Below are 17,016 nucleotides of genomic sequence, written 5' to 3'. Positions count from 1 at the left end.
GTCGAAGCAAAGGTTGTAGGTCGAGTCAAATTTTCCAACGAAACTGGGGTCGTAACTCAAAAAATTCGTAAGTAGGGGCATTCTTAAGTCTAGGTTCCACTGTACTGCACTTATAGTAACTATTTGGTCAAAAGTACCAACATGCATTGATGAACAACCAGAAAGTTGACTTTTGTATTATTGAATTTGGACACACCAGAAACTTTTTAACTGCAACATAAATACAAGACCTAACTTCAGGGGCCTGGTAACTGAGGAGTATTTTTCCAAATAAGAAATACAGTGAAAATTTTTAAACAAATCTCCCGTTATTTGGCATCAGTGTCGTTAAATTTTCATTCCAATATGTTAAGAAATGGATTTTTTACGAATTTTTAAAGAATAAATGCATGCGAGATGGGTAGCAACCAGTACTGCTAATAATGATAACACCTATTTATTGGAAATCAGGGATAAAGAGATGCAAGCACCTGTTCGACACACAAAGAAGAATAGTAGAGTAGTAGTAAGGAGGTTCTACAAAGTGGATATGTAGCTGGTGCTACCTGGAGGGCCAGATTTCACACATAATAATGAGTTACTATGTTATTTTGCTGTATATGGAATTTTTCACCATAAAAAATTATGGATTTTTTTCAAAATCACCTTCTGTGGTTGATTATTCAATAAATCCCTGAACTATATGTTTAACAGATCTCTAACCCTGTCCATGGAGGACAGAAGAAAATGTATATATGCTGGTTAGCATTGTAAATGTGTGGCCACGTCTGTAGTAGAAAATAAAAATAAAAAATTATGCTGTATTTTATTATATTGTATACAGAGCACCACTTGGTTTCCGAACTTTAGTTATCCGAAACTTCCAGTTTCCCGATTGGGGTTGGGGAGTCATGCTACACGAACAAAGTTCGAGTAGGAAGCGGTCCGCCAAGCGTCGCGCCAGCCCATGGTGATGGGTGGGAGATGGTCCAGTTTGCCCACTGACCGTGTTGGGCGCCACTACTCTAGAGTGCCTTCTACCCTGTGATTTCACAGATTCACAGCCTATTACTGTATTCCTGTTATTTTGATTTGTCATGAGGCTGGAGAATTCATTCTGTGATTTTGTTTTACATATCTGCACAATCAAGAAACATCTGTGCACCATGTCGGCTCCAAATGCACGCATTGCGTCAGTGATTGCTGACTGGTGAGTGGATGGATGGGGGAGCTTAGGTGGGAGCAGTATGAGAGAGAGGGGGAAAATTAGAGAGAGAGGGAGAATTAGTGAGAAAGGGAGGGAGAGGTAGGTAGGAAGAAAGTAGTGAGGGGGGGATGGGAGAATTAGGGAGGGAGGGAAAGGCAGGCAAGCAGGCAGGCAGGTAGGCAGGCAGGCAGAGAGGCAGGCAGGCAGAGAGGCAGGCAGGCAGGCAGAGAGGTAGAGAGGCAGGCAGAGAGGTAAAGAGGCAGGCAGGCAGGCAGAGAGGCAGGCAGGCAGAGAGGCAGGCAGGCAGAGATTCCCTCACTACTTTCCTCCTAGCATCTCTCCCTACCTTCCCCTCCCTCCCTTTCTCACTAATTCTCCCCCTCTCCCACTATTTCTCCTCTCTCACTAATTATCCCCCCCCCCCTCTGTTAGTGGAGTGGTGAGGGTGGCAGTAAGGAAGGATTTGCTGACCAGGCGATGGGGGGTTGCCAAACTTCTCAGTCATATTGTATTACAAATTTAAATCTTAGTTGTAAAATATTTATGCCAAAATGTTAATTTTCATATAATAATATACATTAGGAAATCATATAACATGTTAATGATTAATATTTATTAATTAAACAAATATAGTTTTATTTATGAATTATGCACAGTTGGCATCTGTGAGCAGGCGCTGACAGACATGTCCGCCTCTACACAGCCTCGACCCCGTCGGTAGTTCCCGACCCCATTAGTAGCTCCCCCTCCTTCATAGCCTGCTGTTCTCATGTTATGAGGAAGGCAGTGAGGGAGGGATGGCAGGCATTGAGGGGCAGAGGCAGTGAGGGGAAGAGGCAGTGAGGGGGAGAGACAGTGAGGGGAAGAGGCAGTGAGGGGGAAAGGCAGTGAGGGGGGGAGAGGCAGTAAGGGGGGAGAGGCAGTAAGGGGGGAGAGGCAGTGAGGGGGGAGAGGCAGTGAGAGATAGAAGCAGTGAGGGAGGGAGGGAAGGGTGGGGGTGAGTGAATGCAATTACACAATGAACTTTATTTCATTTGTTGCATTTATGCTATGAATCTGTCGATTTTTTTCCTTAGAATTTTTTGTTAATTTAAAAAAAAATCTCTCCATTTTCCTCCATTTCTCGTTTACGAACTTACACAATAACCGACGGGTCTCGTCCCCATGGGGTTCGGAAACCAAGTGGTGCTCTGTATCATATAAATACATTGCCCAATGGCAATATTTCTTATGTCCCTCTGTACGAAAAGCTGACTACCATTTTTTCTTTTTTTTTTATGTCTCCTTTGTTACTATGTAGCTGTACAGTACTGGAACAAGTCTGGAGCCAGAGTCGCATGACTGCCAGGTCACACATCAGCCACAGAACTGAAGGTGTGGATAGCCAGGAAGGTGGTGAGAGCTTTGCAGACAGTGGTAATTACCTAAGTGTAGTTACAGGATGAGAGCTACGCTCGTGGTGTCCCGTCATCTCAGCACTCTTTGTCATATAACGCTTTGAAACTACTGACGGTCATGGCCTCCACCACCTTCTCACCTGTTAACCTCACCTCACCTCAGAAACCTGTTAACCACCTACTCACAGTTACTGAGTGCACCGAAACGTCCCAGGTTCGATCCCTCGATATTCCTTTTTAAGCCATGTCGTAGCTCAGTCGGTTAAGGCAGCGTCTGGGATCCTCTCGGACATAGGCTCGAACCATCATCACGGCCCTTGTGGATTTGTTCATTTGATGCATCACACTATTGTGATTTCTTTGTGTTATGAGGATGAAATTAGGTACTTATTAGTTTTGACAAAGAGTGCTGGGAAGACGGGACACCACGAGCGTAGCTCTCATCCTGTAACTACACTTAGGTAATTACACTTAGGTAATTACCTAACTTGTTCCAACCATCTACCACTGTTTGCCAAAGTGAATTTTCTTATATTTCTTTGGCATCTGTGTTTAGTTAGTTTAAATGTATGACTTCTTGTTCTTTAAGTTCCAGGTCTCAGGAAATCTTCCCTATCAATTTTATCAATTCCTGTTACTATTTTGTACATAGTGATCATATCACCTCTTTTCCTTCTGTTTTCGAGTTTTGGCATATTTAACCCTTAAACTGCGCAAAACGTCATACGATGTGTGACATTGAGCTCAGTTTTTTAAATTTTCTGAAACTCTTTCAAATATTTTGTGCATAATCTACTAGGCAAATCTCCAACTTTGTCTAAATGATACCAGTGTAGCTTGAAAAACCTGAAAATATAAAATAATTATAAAATTGAATATTGAAAACTTTCGATTTTTAAATCAGCTGCAAAAAATATAAAATATCACCAACTGTTCATTTGGCGTTATTATGCTCTCAGAATAGTATATGATCTTCATTTTCATATATTTAGAATATAGGTTTTCAGTATAGTAGTTTACTGTAAAAATAAAATTGGCCCAAATTTAGACAGCCTAAATATATAACTCCAAACGTAGGGAAACTCCAAACTCCTCAAGTAGGGAAAAGAACGAAGTGACGTCCCCATATATAAAATCCAGAACACCCCTAGCATCTAGAGGGATATGATTGAAGAGAGATGAGCGAAAAGCCATAGAAAAACCCCAATAAACAACGCGGAACACCACCCAGAAACAAAACGAACACCCAGGCCAGAGCGCACAAGGTATGAACTGCACCACCCGTCTACCGGGCAGAGCGGCTCGTACACCAGTCGGACATATACAAATCGTACATACACATCGTACATACACTAGCAAGGCGTACGTAACGAATACGAGGAATGCCGAAACAGGAAGGAGAGACAATGTGAAAACAAAATAAGGCGAAACAGAAGCGAAAGAAGACAAGGAAGACGGAAGAGGACCAACATGTCCAAAAAACGAACAGAGGGAAAATGTAACGCCCAGAGAAAGTACACCCATGACTCACCACGGGAACGTCCTGGTAAGGTCAGCCTGTGACCTCAGATTCAGCTAGAGTTAATTGAAATATTTTCTGGCTCCACCCTAGTCAGCTTGTTCCTGTTTATGAATAATCCTGATAGTCTTGGCAAACAACTTAATGGTACATCTTGAGTGCTTTTTTGCACATCAGGGGAAGCTGATGCCTTGATGTGCTGATGAACTATTTATGTGTGCAAAACACTTTTTCCCATGTAGGCTGAATCAGCTGGGAACAGGTCCACACCAGACTTTCCCACAACAGTGCAACACGCCGCCCCCCCCCACGGATCCGGTTGTATATATACCTCTATATGATAGAAGAGAGAGAGAGAGAGTGTCGGATACCAGGGTCCAGAGTGGGTCTGTGAAGAACATCACACAACCAGGAAGAGAGACAGTGAATCCACTAGATGGAGAGACAAAGGTCTTAAGGTAAAGTGTGATCTCTGATGGTATTGTTCCATGTCTGAATTACATCACAAATTGCCAGTGTAGAGTAGGGCTTATCTTTGGTGAATTTCATATTTTGTTCTCAATAAACTCATGTTAAACTTTCCGTCTGTGTCAATTGTTGGATCCTCTCATCCGCGGTGTATAGTTTTGCTAACAACCGACCCGTAACAAATAACAGTTAAAGAAAGAGGACTCTCCAAGTCAAGCAATGTTTCTTGCCTCATTGCTTGAGATAGCTAATGGACAAGGCAGAATGGTGGCAGTGATTAGTTAATTTAATAAGCTCTCTGTATAGCATTTCCTTGGAAAGTTACCATAGGTTCCGGTTGTAATCATCCGTGGAACACTATATTTAAATTTCTATTACATATTATCGAAATTACCAGAATTTCAGTGACGAATATCCTCAAGGCCTTTATAAATTTTTATAAAGAGTTACCAAGTGCAACCAGTATGAAGTACTACTATATTTAAGTGTTACAAAAACCTCACCGGAAGTCAACAGACGTTCCAAAAATACTGAAAGGTATGAAGAGGTTGGCAAACCAACAAGAACCACGACAAGAAAGCACAAATGCCAGGAGGAACATATGGACAAAAAGACACCCCCTGATTAAGAGACATGCAGGGGAACCCTGATTCAAAGGGATCAGTATCGCGACGTAAGCACGAAAAGGGGTAAAAAAAGTGGGTGAAACACACCCCCAGGAATGAGGGAACAACGGACCTGAAGGGACACGGAACCGAACCCAGGGAGGGGGTAGACCCGAAACCAACATGAACACAGAGGGGGGAAGGAAAAACCCAACTCTGAGGAACTGCAAGGCCCATACCGAAGATACAAAGACCCAAGCGGAGCAAAATGGGGCCGAGGCCTCCCCCCCAGGCAACCCCTCCCCAACCCCGGGAACCTCAACGGCAGGACCCGGGGCCGAGCCGTACCCCCAAAGCCCCAGCCTCACAAGGAAAAGTCAGGGCAGCCGTGCAAAACTCTAAGGAAGGGAGCCCACTGGTCAGACCCATACAGTGAGGCTGGAGGAACAGGCTTGAATGCCTCCGCCACCACCCTGGAAGAGGAAAACCCCCGAGACCACCCGAGTCTCAACCCAACCAGACCCTGCTCCAACCCCAAAACACGCCTACGGCTCTTAGCTGGAAGCAAGGGGAGGAAGTAAGCACAACAGAAGGGGTTAGGACTAGGAGGAACAGAAGCAACCAGAGCTGAAGCGACTCCCACTCCCAAGTCCGGACACCAACAACCAAAACAGGGCAGTCTTCGGGGCATCCTGGGCAGCAACCAAGAGCGTTGTAGCAACCTAAACCTAGCATGCAATGCCGCAGCCGCCTGCACCCGCTTATCATGACCAGTGGCCCGGGTGAACGAGAGCACGTACTGACAACACCTGTCGCACAACACCAGGTCAAAAATTCAATGACCCAACAGGCAGCAAGGTGGAGGCAAAACAGGTGATTGTCACCCTGAGACAAGGGGGCAGAGCAACCTTCAAACTCGCAAGACGCGAGGTGGGGATGAAGGGATCACATCCATCGGACCACAGAGCCCCCGCGGAGTTTCCCAGGGCCTTGGTAACATGCTAAGGGAAGCCCAGGCAGGGTACGGTGAATCGGCGCCCAAGTCTACCAAACAAACTTCTAAAAGCTGAACCCCCCCGGGACATGTCCACTCACAGGGGCCATGTGGGGAGCACCACCAAACAGAAAACATATATAGAAAAACCCCTAGAACAGCCAAGGGGGACCACAAAGGCAGAACCCCCCACCAGGCAAATACAAAAGAAAAACCCCGTAAGAGGACAACGTACCTAGGCGGAACAGAGCCGGCCGCTGTTATAGGTGAAAACTAGCTGTGCAGCACCCCGCGCTCCTACCAGTGACAAAAACTACCTCCTACCCAGAGACAAACAAGGGCAACAAAACCCCAGCTGACTCCAAGGGCAGCCCAGTACCAAGCAATAAAGAACACAGCGGAGCTAAAACCCAAGGTGACTTGTGGAAGGTGGCCCCAAGGATAGTACTTACATGGCACCTAGGAAAGAGAGCCCTAGGCGCATGCAGCCCGAGTACCGTGGAATCTCACTCCTGGCTCACACCCCACTGGTAGAGATAGCCCACACCACCAGGCACAGAACTGAAACAAAACCAGAGCCAAAGGCACTCGACAGGCCAGTAATCACATCAGCCAAGAACTGCCAATTGGATCGCCGGCGCGGATGGTATGGGGCTCTCCCTCCCCCAATGGCGAGGGGGGGAAGGGAGGCGCAGACGGCAGTGCGGTGACGTGATGACATTATGATAGTTTGATAATTTTGTTTGGGGAGTTTTGTTCACTAGTTCGGCTTTTGGTAGCAATATTTTAACCAGAATAGGGGGTTTGTTTTGGGGCGCCTACCTTTATGGGTGACTGTCCCGGTCGATGGCAGATATAGAATGCTCCCAACTACAGGGGGGGTTTCTATAGGCCATTGCTCCTCATGCCTCTCTGAGGGAGCCAGGTTCTGGCTTGTGGTCCCCGGTAGGCAAGAACTCCAAGCACTTTGACTGATGCCAGAAAGTTATACATGTCCATTCAGCCTGGATAGCTCCGGGGAGCTGATGGGGCTCCCCCCATAAAATATTTTTGGACATTGTTGAAAGTAACTGATAATAACATTGGGCAATGTATTTATATGATATATAACAAAATAGAGCATAGTAACATACTTACTCATTATTATTTGTGTTATTATGTATCGCTCACGACTGCTATAAAGGCACCAGCTGTATATCCACTTTGTGGACACTTCTTATTACTATTCTTCTTCTTTGTGCGTCGGACAGGTGCTTACATCTCTCTATTATTGCATTATCCATCAGTTCCAGTTAATAGAAGCGGTTCTCCTTATCAACAAAATGTTCTTCTTTTTTAAAAATTTGTCTAAAATCAATTTCTGAAAAATATTTTGATGAAAGTTTCACGATGCTGTAGCCAATAAGTTGGAGATTTGTTTACCATTTTTAAATAATTTTGATATTTCGAATATCAAAATTTGAAATATCGAATTCGAATAATTTTTTAATTATATCCCCCCTTATGCTGAGCAGTTTAAGTGTTAATGCCTCTAATCTTTCCTCGTAGCTCTTGTCCTTTAGTTCTGGTTGACACTTAGTGGCATGTCTTTGCACCTGTTCCAGTTTGTTGATGTGTTTCTTTAGATATGGGCACCACACAACTGCTACATATTCCAGCTTTGGTGTAACAAAAGTCGTGAACAATTTCTTTAATATTTTGCCATCCATGAATTTAAAAGCAATTCTGAAGTTAGAAAGTGTAGCATAGGCCCCTCGCACAATGTTTTTAATGTGATCCACAGGTGATATTTTTCTATCTAGAACTACCCCTAGATCTCTTTCTTTATCAGACTTCTTTAAAGATTTCTCACATAATATATAGGTTGTGTGGGGTCTATGGTCTCCTATTCCACATTCCATAACATGGCATTTATTTACATTAAATTCCATTTGCCAAGTGGTGCTCCATATACTTATTCTGTCCAGGTCTTCTTGAAGGGTATGACAATCATCTAAGTTACTTATCTTCTCTATTATCTTAGCATCATCAGCAAACATGTTCATATAATTCTGTATTCCATCTGGTAGATCGTTTATGTAGACAATGAACATTACCGATGCAAGAACTGAATCCTGTGGTACTCCGCTCGTGACATTTCTCCAGCTGATACACTTCCTCTTATTACTGCCCTCATTTTTCTATCTGTCAGATAATTTTTCATCCATGTTAGCAGCTTACCTGTCACCCCCTCCAATGTGTTCCAGTTTCCAGAACAACCTCTTATGTAGAACTCTGTTAAAAGTTTTTTTTAGGTCCAGATAGATGCAGTCAACCCAACCATCTCTTTCCTGTAAAATCTCAGTGGCTCGATCCTCCGTGGTGTAGTGGTAAGACACTCGCCTGGCGTTCCGCGAGCGCTATGTCATGGGTTCGTATCCTGGCCGGGAGGATTTACTGGGCGCAATTCCTTAACTGTAGCCTCTGTTTAACGCAACAGTAAAATGAGTACTTGGATGAAAAAACGATTCTTCGTGGCAGGGGATCGTATTCCAGGGACCTGCCCGAAACGCTACGCGTACTAGTGGCTGTACAAGAATGTAACAACTCTTGTATATATTTAAAAAAAAAAAAAAAAAAAAAAAAAAAAAAAAAAAAATAGAAACTGAGTAAATTTGTTACACAGGATCTTCCAGATCGAAAACCATACTGACGGTCTGATATTAAATCGTTTGTCTTCAGGTGTTCGACCCATTTAGTTCTAATTATTCTTTCCAATATTTTGAGTATTACACTTGTCAACGATACAGGTCTATAATTGAGGGGATCTTCCCTGCTGCCACTTTTATAGATTGGAACTATGTTGGCCTTGTTCCACATGTCTGCTATGACTCCTGTACATAGGGATGCCTGAGAAATCTGGTGAAGTGGAATGCTGTTCCATTCTCAAAATTCTCAAGCGGTGCGATGACAGTTGTGACGTCATGCTCGTTTGCTCGTTTTTAGTTTGAGGGAGTTCAGTCCAACAGTTCGGCTTTCAGTAGCAATATTTCAACCTGATAGGGTTTGTTTTGGGGCGCCTACCTTTCTGGGTGCCCGACCCGGTCGATGGCAGACATAGAATGCTTCCAGCCACACGGGGGGTTTCTATAGGCCATTGGCCCTTGCTTGTGGTCCCCGGTAGGCCTAGAACTCCATTCGCTTTGACCGATGCCAGGGTGTAATACAGACCATTCATATTAGCACGTATAGCTCTGGGGAGCTGAAGGGGCTACCCCCAGAAAAGAATACCCTATAAATATTTTGATAACTATAAAAACTGGAAAGATTTTGTCAAAGTTGGTTAAAACCTAACTAAAATCAAGTGCAATATAAACTAGACTATGCCACTGACTGACATTAAGAATACAACCTTGAAGAACTTCTAATAGCTTCAGTTTGTCTCCAAGAATTGCTGCAGAATGAAGCAGAGTACCAGCATGCCCTAGAGGTAAAAGAGAGGAGCCAGGTACTCGTAATCCTCCAAGAGCAGGAGAGCCCACATTACCAAATTGATAACCAGCCCCTGTGAGGAAGCCTGGTGCTGATGGGAACTGTGGAAAACCTGAAAATATATGAAGAAAATTATTTACAATAACATGGCTCAAACAAATAACCCAACCCACACACATGAAGAATAAAAAGTGACAATGTTTTGATTCGTGCTGGACCTTTGTCATGACACGACAAAGGAGTCGAAGAGTGAATCAGTATCAGACAAGAGGGAAGATTAGGTAAAAGGTGAGGGATAATAAATCAGAAAATGCACTATAATATAGTACATTACAAATTCAAAAATTAATAATAAGAATAAGAATAATTTATTTAGGAAAAGTACATACATAGTTGCAGAGTTACAGTACAAACAATCTGTTTGATTTAAAGATAGAGGTAGTACATACAATACCTAAAGCCACTAGTACGCATAGCGTTTCAGGCAAATCTGCTTTTCTGCTAACATAGAACAGTATATTTCTACATTACATTAACAATTCATATGAAATCTAATGTGTACCTGGCTACCTAGCGTGCCTACTGTACACCATGTCTGCCCGGTACCTTACTCTTTCTGCATGCCTGTCTGGCTTAGATCCAGTGGGAAGGAGGGCTGACCATTGAATATAAGAATTAAGGAAACTGCAGAAAGCCTATTGACCCACTAGGGGCAGCTCCTATTTATATATAACTCATTTATATATGTCTAATTTACACTTAAAATAATCCAGTGATCCCATGTCTCCTGTTACCTGGTAATCTGTTCCATAATCAACAGTCTTGTTTCAAAACCAATATGTATCCAGATCTTTTCTAGATCTAAACTTATCCAATTTATATAAATAGTTTTGTGTTCTATTTTGTGTTGATATTTAACATCTTATTAATATTTAATATCAACCTTACACAGAGAATTACACTAATGTAAAACATATCAATGAAAAAATCAACTGGACTTCCTAGGTGACTCAAACTCATGACCAATGAACCAACAAGAGCCCCAGTTGATTTTCTCAACATCCCCTTTGTAATACTATTTAATTTACTTATCCACTTCAGTCGTGTCACCCCTAACATATCTTTCTACAAGATGTAAATTAAGATTTATCAATCTTTCTGATGTACATCTCTACCCTACACAGAACAATACAGTATAATACAAGACTCATCTATCAATTATTTATACACAAATTCACACACATTTGATGCTTTATTACATTTGTTATAAAATTATAACATGTCTGCGTTTGATAATCCGAATTACACAGTCCCTACCCCCATTCGATATAGCTGACATTCAAGTCACCCAAATTTTTACCAGGAAAGTCCAATAAATAAAAAAAAAAAACAGCGTTGAAACTCCATTTTCTGGGTGAGCTCCGGAAGCTCCCTGGATCTTATCGGGCTAATGTGTTTTATATTAGACAGAGTCATTAGCTTTGGAGTTCAGACCTACCTGGAACCACAAGCCAGAATCTGGCCCCTTCAGAGAGGTTTCAGGGAGCAATGGCCCTGGAAAACCCCTGTGGTTGGGGTTCTCTGTGTAAGGTTGAAAAACTGAGGCCAGAGAAGTGTCTGTCCCAGTTGACATTAGCTTACGAACTGGAGTGCTAGGCAGCCAGTGCGGTGAGGTCTGGGGCCCCCTCCTCCTCTCGGGGAGGGGAGGGCTGCATGGATGAGTGGCTCGGCAGTAGTGTGCTACGTTTGCTTGTTCTTTGGGATTGTAGGGAGTTCAACCTCTCTGTTCGGTTTTTGTTGCTAGTTTCTTACCATGTGGGGTTTGTTTTGTTATGCCTATCTTTCTAGGTGCCATAACCCTGGTCAATGGTAGATAAGGAAAACCCCCAACCACAGGGGGTTTTCCAGGGCCATTGCTCCCTGCAACCTCTCTGAAGGGGCTAGGTTCCGCCGCTGGTCCCTGGTACATCTGAACTCCATAGCTAATGTCCTGGTCTAATATAACATACATTAACCCAGATAAGCTCCAGGAAGCCATAGGGGCTCCTCACAGAAACATGCGAAAAACCGCCGACTGGAGGGAGGTAGGGTTGCCAGGAGCCTCCGGGTCTCACCCAGAAATTGGTGTTTCAGTACATTCAATGTTGGTGTTCTGGGGGAAGTCCCAACAGCTCCCTGCAGCTACATACCAAAACACAAAAACAAGAGGGACTTACCCGGGAGGCGGTCGTTGCTAGCTCCTCAATGCGAAGTCCAGACAACTGCCTGCAACCACCGACCCAAAGCAACACAGGCCCGACTAGGCCCAGGAACACTGACAAGGTAGCGAGCGAACAGGACGCTGTTCGACCTCAAAAAACGCGGTGCCTGAATGTCAGCCCAAGATATGTTACCAAAGACGACAGCAGGCTCAGCAAACCTATGAACGTCGTGGGCACGGGGATAGACCGCAGGCTGGCTAGACCAAATAACCCTGCGAATGACCTGAAAGACCCGAACCCTGGAACAGGGAAGAAGGGAAACCGGATCAACCCAAACCGCGTCCCCAGCCACGGAGGCCGTGGGGCGCAGGTAACGGCAAAGAGCCACAACCAGACACAACACATGATGCATTCCCCGGCCAAACCAACCGAGCATCAACAATCCAAAGACCCCTCCGGAAAGCAGCATCCTCTTTCTTTGCCAGAAAAGAAGGAGATGGATGCAAACGAAAAAACCTACCACCAGGACCAAAAGACCCAAACCCTCTGTGCTGGAGGAGAGCATGAAGCTCCCCAACCCGACCCCCAGAGACCAATGCCAACAGGAAAAGAGCCTTCGCAAAACAATCTTGAACCGAAGGGGCCACAACAAACTGAGGAGGAGAGAGAAAAGAGAGCACCCGGTTCAATGACCAGGACGGCTCTGGTGGCACATGAGCAGGCCGGAGGTGAAATAATGCACAAGACAGCTTGTGGAATGGAGCCAAAGTAACATCAACCTCGAACTCAAGCTGAAGTGGCTCTGCCAGTGCTGCACAATACGCAGCGTCAGTTTTCGGCATAAGATGATGGTCCTGAAACAACCAAGAAAGGTAGGACAAGACAATCCGATCCGGAACAGAAGACAACCTACGGAGGGACAAGAAATAACGAAAGGACTGCCAGAAAACTTCATACTGCTACCAAGATGAAGTTCACAGGTGGGACGCCATCAATGAAGCCACCTGCTCAATATACATGTGGTGATTGACCCACATTAAAAAGACCAAACGCGAAGACTTGAGGAAAAGATAGAACCAGCTACGTAACAGACTAGCCCAATCTGCTGAAAGAGGCGGAACCACAGGAAGACCCCCTGGGTTTGGACACCGAGCAAGCAGCGCTTGAAACCACGGCTGGCCGGCCACCAAGAGACCAACAGGACTACTCTCCCTTGGTAAGTCTCCAAGCAAGCCAGGACCTGGAGCAACAGCGAAACCGGGGAAGGAGATACAGGTAACCTCACCTCAATCAGTTCTTCCTGAAGGCATCGACCTCGACAGCCTCACAGTTGGGGAAAGGCACCACATATATCAGGAGACGTCTCAACCACACTAACGCGAAGAGGTCCACCTCCAGGAGCCCGTACGTCTGGCAGAGCCAACTAAAGGAGTCGGCATTGACAATCCACTCCATGGACAGGGGAATGAACCAGGACAGGCCGTCCGCCAGGAAGTTGGACACTCCCCGAATTTGAACGGCCAGGAGAGCCAAACCCAGAGAACTTGGCAGATAAGTCACCCGAAGCGACACGCTACAAAGAGTCAAGGACCGCATTGACTGCCAGGTCTCACATCAGCCACTGAACTGGGGGTAGATAACCAGCAGAGTGTGTCTGGAGCTCCCCCCTTCACCCTCCCAGGGAGGGGGAAGTTGTGTAGACTGCGGTGCGGTGACGTGTGATGATGTCATACTTATTTGCTCGTTTTTAGTTTGGGGAGTTCTGTCCAACCGTTCAGCTTTCAGTAGCAATTTTTAACCAGATAGGGTTTGTTTTGGAGCGCCTACCTTTCTGGGTGCCTGATCCAGTTGGTGGCAGACAGAATGCTTCCAACCATACGGGGGTTTCTATAGACCATTGCTCCTCGTGCCTCTCTGAGAGGGCCAGTTTCTAGCTCGTGGTCCCTGGTAGGCTTAAGAACTCCATTCACCTGACTGATGCAGGGCCTAATGCATTCATATCTACCTGGATAGCTCCGGGGAGCCGAAGAGGCTCCCCCCCAGAAAAATACTCAACAATTGTAAGAATACCTTCATCCTCAACTCCATCCGTGATAAATAGTTTTCAACTGTTCACACACATTATATATACTGTCCTGTACAGTACAGTACTATACTATACTGTACTGTAGAGTACAGTATAACATTTCATGTATGCACAGAGCATTAAAATTTCAGTAAACATGAAATTTGTGTATACCTGTTTGTAGTTATGTGTTAAATGTCATACAGCAAAGTTAACATATTATTCAGACCTGAAGGCAGCAGACAACCAGACGTCAAAGGGCTACTACAGTGGTACCCCGGATTAAATCCAGGTGTAACACCAAGGCTGCTGTAGTAGAAGCTCATAAAAGCTGGACTGAAGTTGAAAGCCTGAAAAAATTACACACAACTTTATAAAAATCAAGTAGTGAATATAGTGAAACACTTTTTTCTAGAGAGCCCCTCAGGAGCTTCCTGGGCTCAGCAAAGTTCTCTTTGCAAACAACCAGCATTGAATGTAATGAAACACCATTTTCTGGGTGGGTCCCAGAGGCTCTCAGGAGCTTACTGGGCTGATTTGTATTCATTAGACCGTGGCATCAGTCATTTCGATTGGAGTTCCATGCCTACTGGGGACCACGAACCAGAACCTGGCCCCCTCAGAGAGACACGAGGAGCAATGGCCTATAGAAACTCTCATGTGGTTGGAAGCATTCCATGTCTGCCATCGACCAAGTTAGGCACCCAGAAAGGTAGGCGTCCCAAAACAAAAACCACCTGGTTAAAAATTGCTACCGAAAATCAAACTATCAAGCATAACTCCCAATCCGAAAACAAGCAAACAAGCATGACATCACAACCGCCACCCGTGCTGCTGTCTGCGAAGCTCCTCCCTCCCCAGGAGGGGAAAGGGGGAGCCCCACACCCTGCGCCGGCCATCCAACCTCAGTTCTGAGGCCGAATATAAAAAATGCAAATACTGTACTGCCAACCGGAGGGAGGGAGGGTGGCCGGGGAGCCTCCGGGACTCACCCAGAAAATGGCATTTCATTACATTAAATGCTGGTTTTCTATGGAGACCCCCCTCCCACTCCCCGAAGCTACCTAACCAAAGAGAAATAAGAGGGACTTACCCGGGAGGCTGCCATCATTCGCCCCTCAACTAGAAGTCGACACAACTGGCTACAACCGCCAACCCAAAGTGACACACGCCCATCTAGGGCCTAGAAAATTAACGGGGTAACGGGCAGCCAGGATCCTGTTCAACCTCTAAAACCCTCGTGCCCTAATGTCAGCCCATGACATATTACAAAAAACAGAAGCTAAAGCAGCAAATTTTCGACCGTCATGGGCATGAGGATAGACCACAGGCTGGCTGAACCGAATAACCCTGTGGAAAACCTGAGAGACCCGAGCCCTGGAACAGGGAAGAAGAGAAACTGGGTCAACCCAAAGTGTGTTGCCAACCACCAAGGCTGTGGTGCGCAAACAGCACCTAAGAGCCACAACCGGACAACACATGATGTACCACCAGCCGAACCAACCAAGCATCAACCACCCAAGGACCCTTCCAGAAAGTCGCCATCTCGTTATTTGCCAGAAAAGAAGGAGACGGCTGCAAACAAACAAACCAATTACCAGGACCAAAGGAGCAGAAACCCCTGCGCCGGAGGAGAGCATGAAGCTCACCAACCCGACACCCAGAGGCCAATGCCAACAGAAAGAGAGCCTTAGAAAACCGGGGTCACCATGAACAACGGACGGCTCAGACAGTGCATGAACAGGCCGGTGATAAAACAACGCACGAGAACGCTTATGGAAGAGGAAAGTAGTGACATTCACCCCAAACGCAAGCAAGAGCGTCTCAGACAACATCGCACGATACAAGGCGACAGTATTAGGCATTAAGTGACGCTCCTGAAAAAGTCAAGAAAGAAGAACAAAAACAACTCAATCAGAAATAGAAGATAACCTACGAAGCAAGAGAAAATGGCAGAAAGAACGCCAGGAAACTTCATACTGCCGCCGAGATGAAGCCCTCAGGTGGAACACCATCAATAAAGCAACCTGATCACCATACAAATGGTGATAAACCCGTGTCAAAAAGACCAGACACAAAGAGCAGATGCGAAGACCAAACCAGCCAAGTACAGTACTAGACTGGTCCGATCTGCTGGAAGAGGGGGAGCCACGAAAAATGCGAAAGGTTCAGACACCGAGCAAGCAGCGCCTGAATCCAAGGATGGGTTGGCCAGCAAGGGGCCAAGAGGACTACTCTCCTGTACTCTCCTGTGGTAAGACTCCAACTGACCCAGAACCCAAAGCAACAGCTGGACCGGGGGGAAGAGGTACAGGTAACCCCATCTTGACCAGTCCTGCCGAAAATTAAAATGCATCTACCTCGGGATGGATAAAATGCATCCTTCTCGCGTTCGGAGAAGGATGCCACATATATCAGGAGACGCCGCAACCAAGCCAACGCTAAGAGGTCCACCTCCAGTAGCCCATTTGTCCGGCAGAGCCAACTGAAGAAGTCGGCGTCGACCATCCATTCCATAGACAGGAGAATGAACCAAGACAGGCCGTCCACCAGGGTGTCGGACACTCCCTGGACATGAACCGCACGGAGAGCTAAACCCCAAGAAATCGGCAGACGAACCCCTCAAAGCGACCAGCCCCAAAGAGCCAAAGACCGAAGACAACACCCGCGGTTCAGGCAATGAACCACCAGAGAACAGTCTGAATGGAGTTTAACGGTCAAGCCCTGAGCAACCTGAACCCTCTGACAGCGACAGCCAGACCACCGCAAGACGGACCCTACCGCCCCTGGCCGGCCTGGTGAGCACTGGTCACAAAACCCCAGCCAAGAGACGATGCATCCGTGAACACATCGAGCAAGGAATCAGGTAGGCGCTAAGGCAGTGAATCCCGAAAAACCCTTAATGGAAACCGGCGATGCAGCAACTAACGCAAGCCCCCTCAAAGACCAAACCCAGCGCTCATGAGAGAGGCAGAAGGGGAGTCCCTGAAGGAACCAGAACAAACACCAAAGCCCAACCTGACCCAGAGGTTAAACCAGCACGGCGAAGTTCAGACTCCCGCATAACCGCTTGAGCAATTGCCAAGTGACCCAGGAACCCCCCCTGAAAA

The 17,016-nt window shown here is 45.8% G+C and overlaps 1 protein-coding gene across 6 annotated transcripts in view; it reads right to left on the bottom strand.

The window, feature by feature from the left end:
- LOC123757979 (inversin) overlaps window positions 1-17,016 on the bottom strand; it is a 195,027-nt gene that overhangs the window by 120,446 nt on the left and 57,565 nt on the right. For all 6 annotated transcript variants that reach the window (XM_069338860.1, XM_045742048.2, XM_069338859.1 and 3 more), the window contains 2 exons: window positions 14,136-14,256; window positions 9,561-9,752 (listed from right to left, as the gene is read on the bottom strand). In XM_069338860.1, the coding sequence (XP_069194961.1) occupies window positions 9,561-9,752; window positions 14,136-14,256 (313 nt within the window). The remainder of the gene's footprint in view (window positions 1-9,560; window positions 9,753-14,135; window positions 14,257-17,016) is intronic.

This window comes from Procambarus clarkii, chromosome 40 (genome assembly GCF_040958095.1).
Source record: "Procambarus clarkii isolate CNS0578487 chromosome 40, FALCON_Pclarkii_2.0, whole genome shotgun sequence".
Taxonomy (NCBI): domain Eukaryota; kingdom Metazoa; phylum Arthropoda; class Malacostraca; order Decapoda; family Cambaridae; genus Procambarus; species Procambarus clarkii.
The sequence above is the reverse complement of the archived record's forward strand: the minus strand, read 5'-3'. Positions and strand labels throughout refer to the sequence as shown.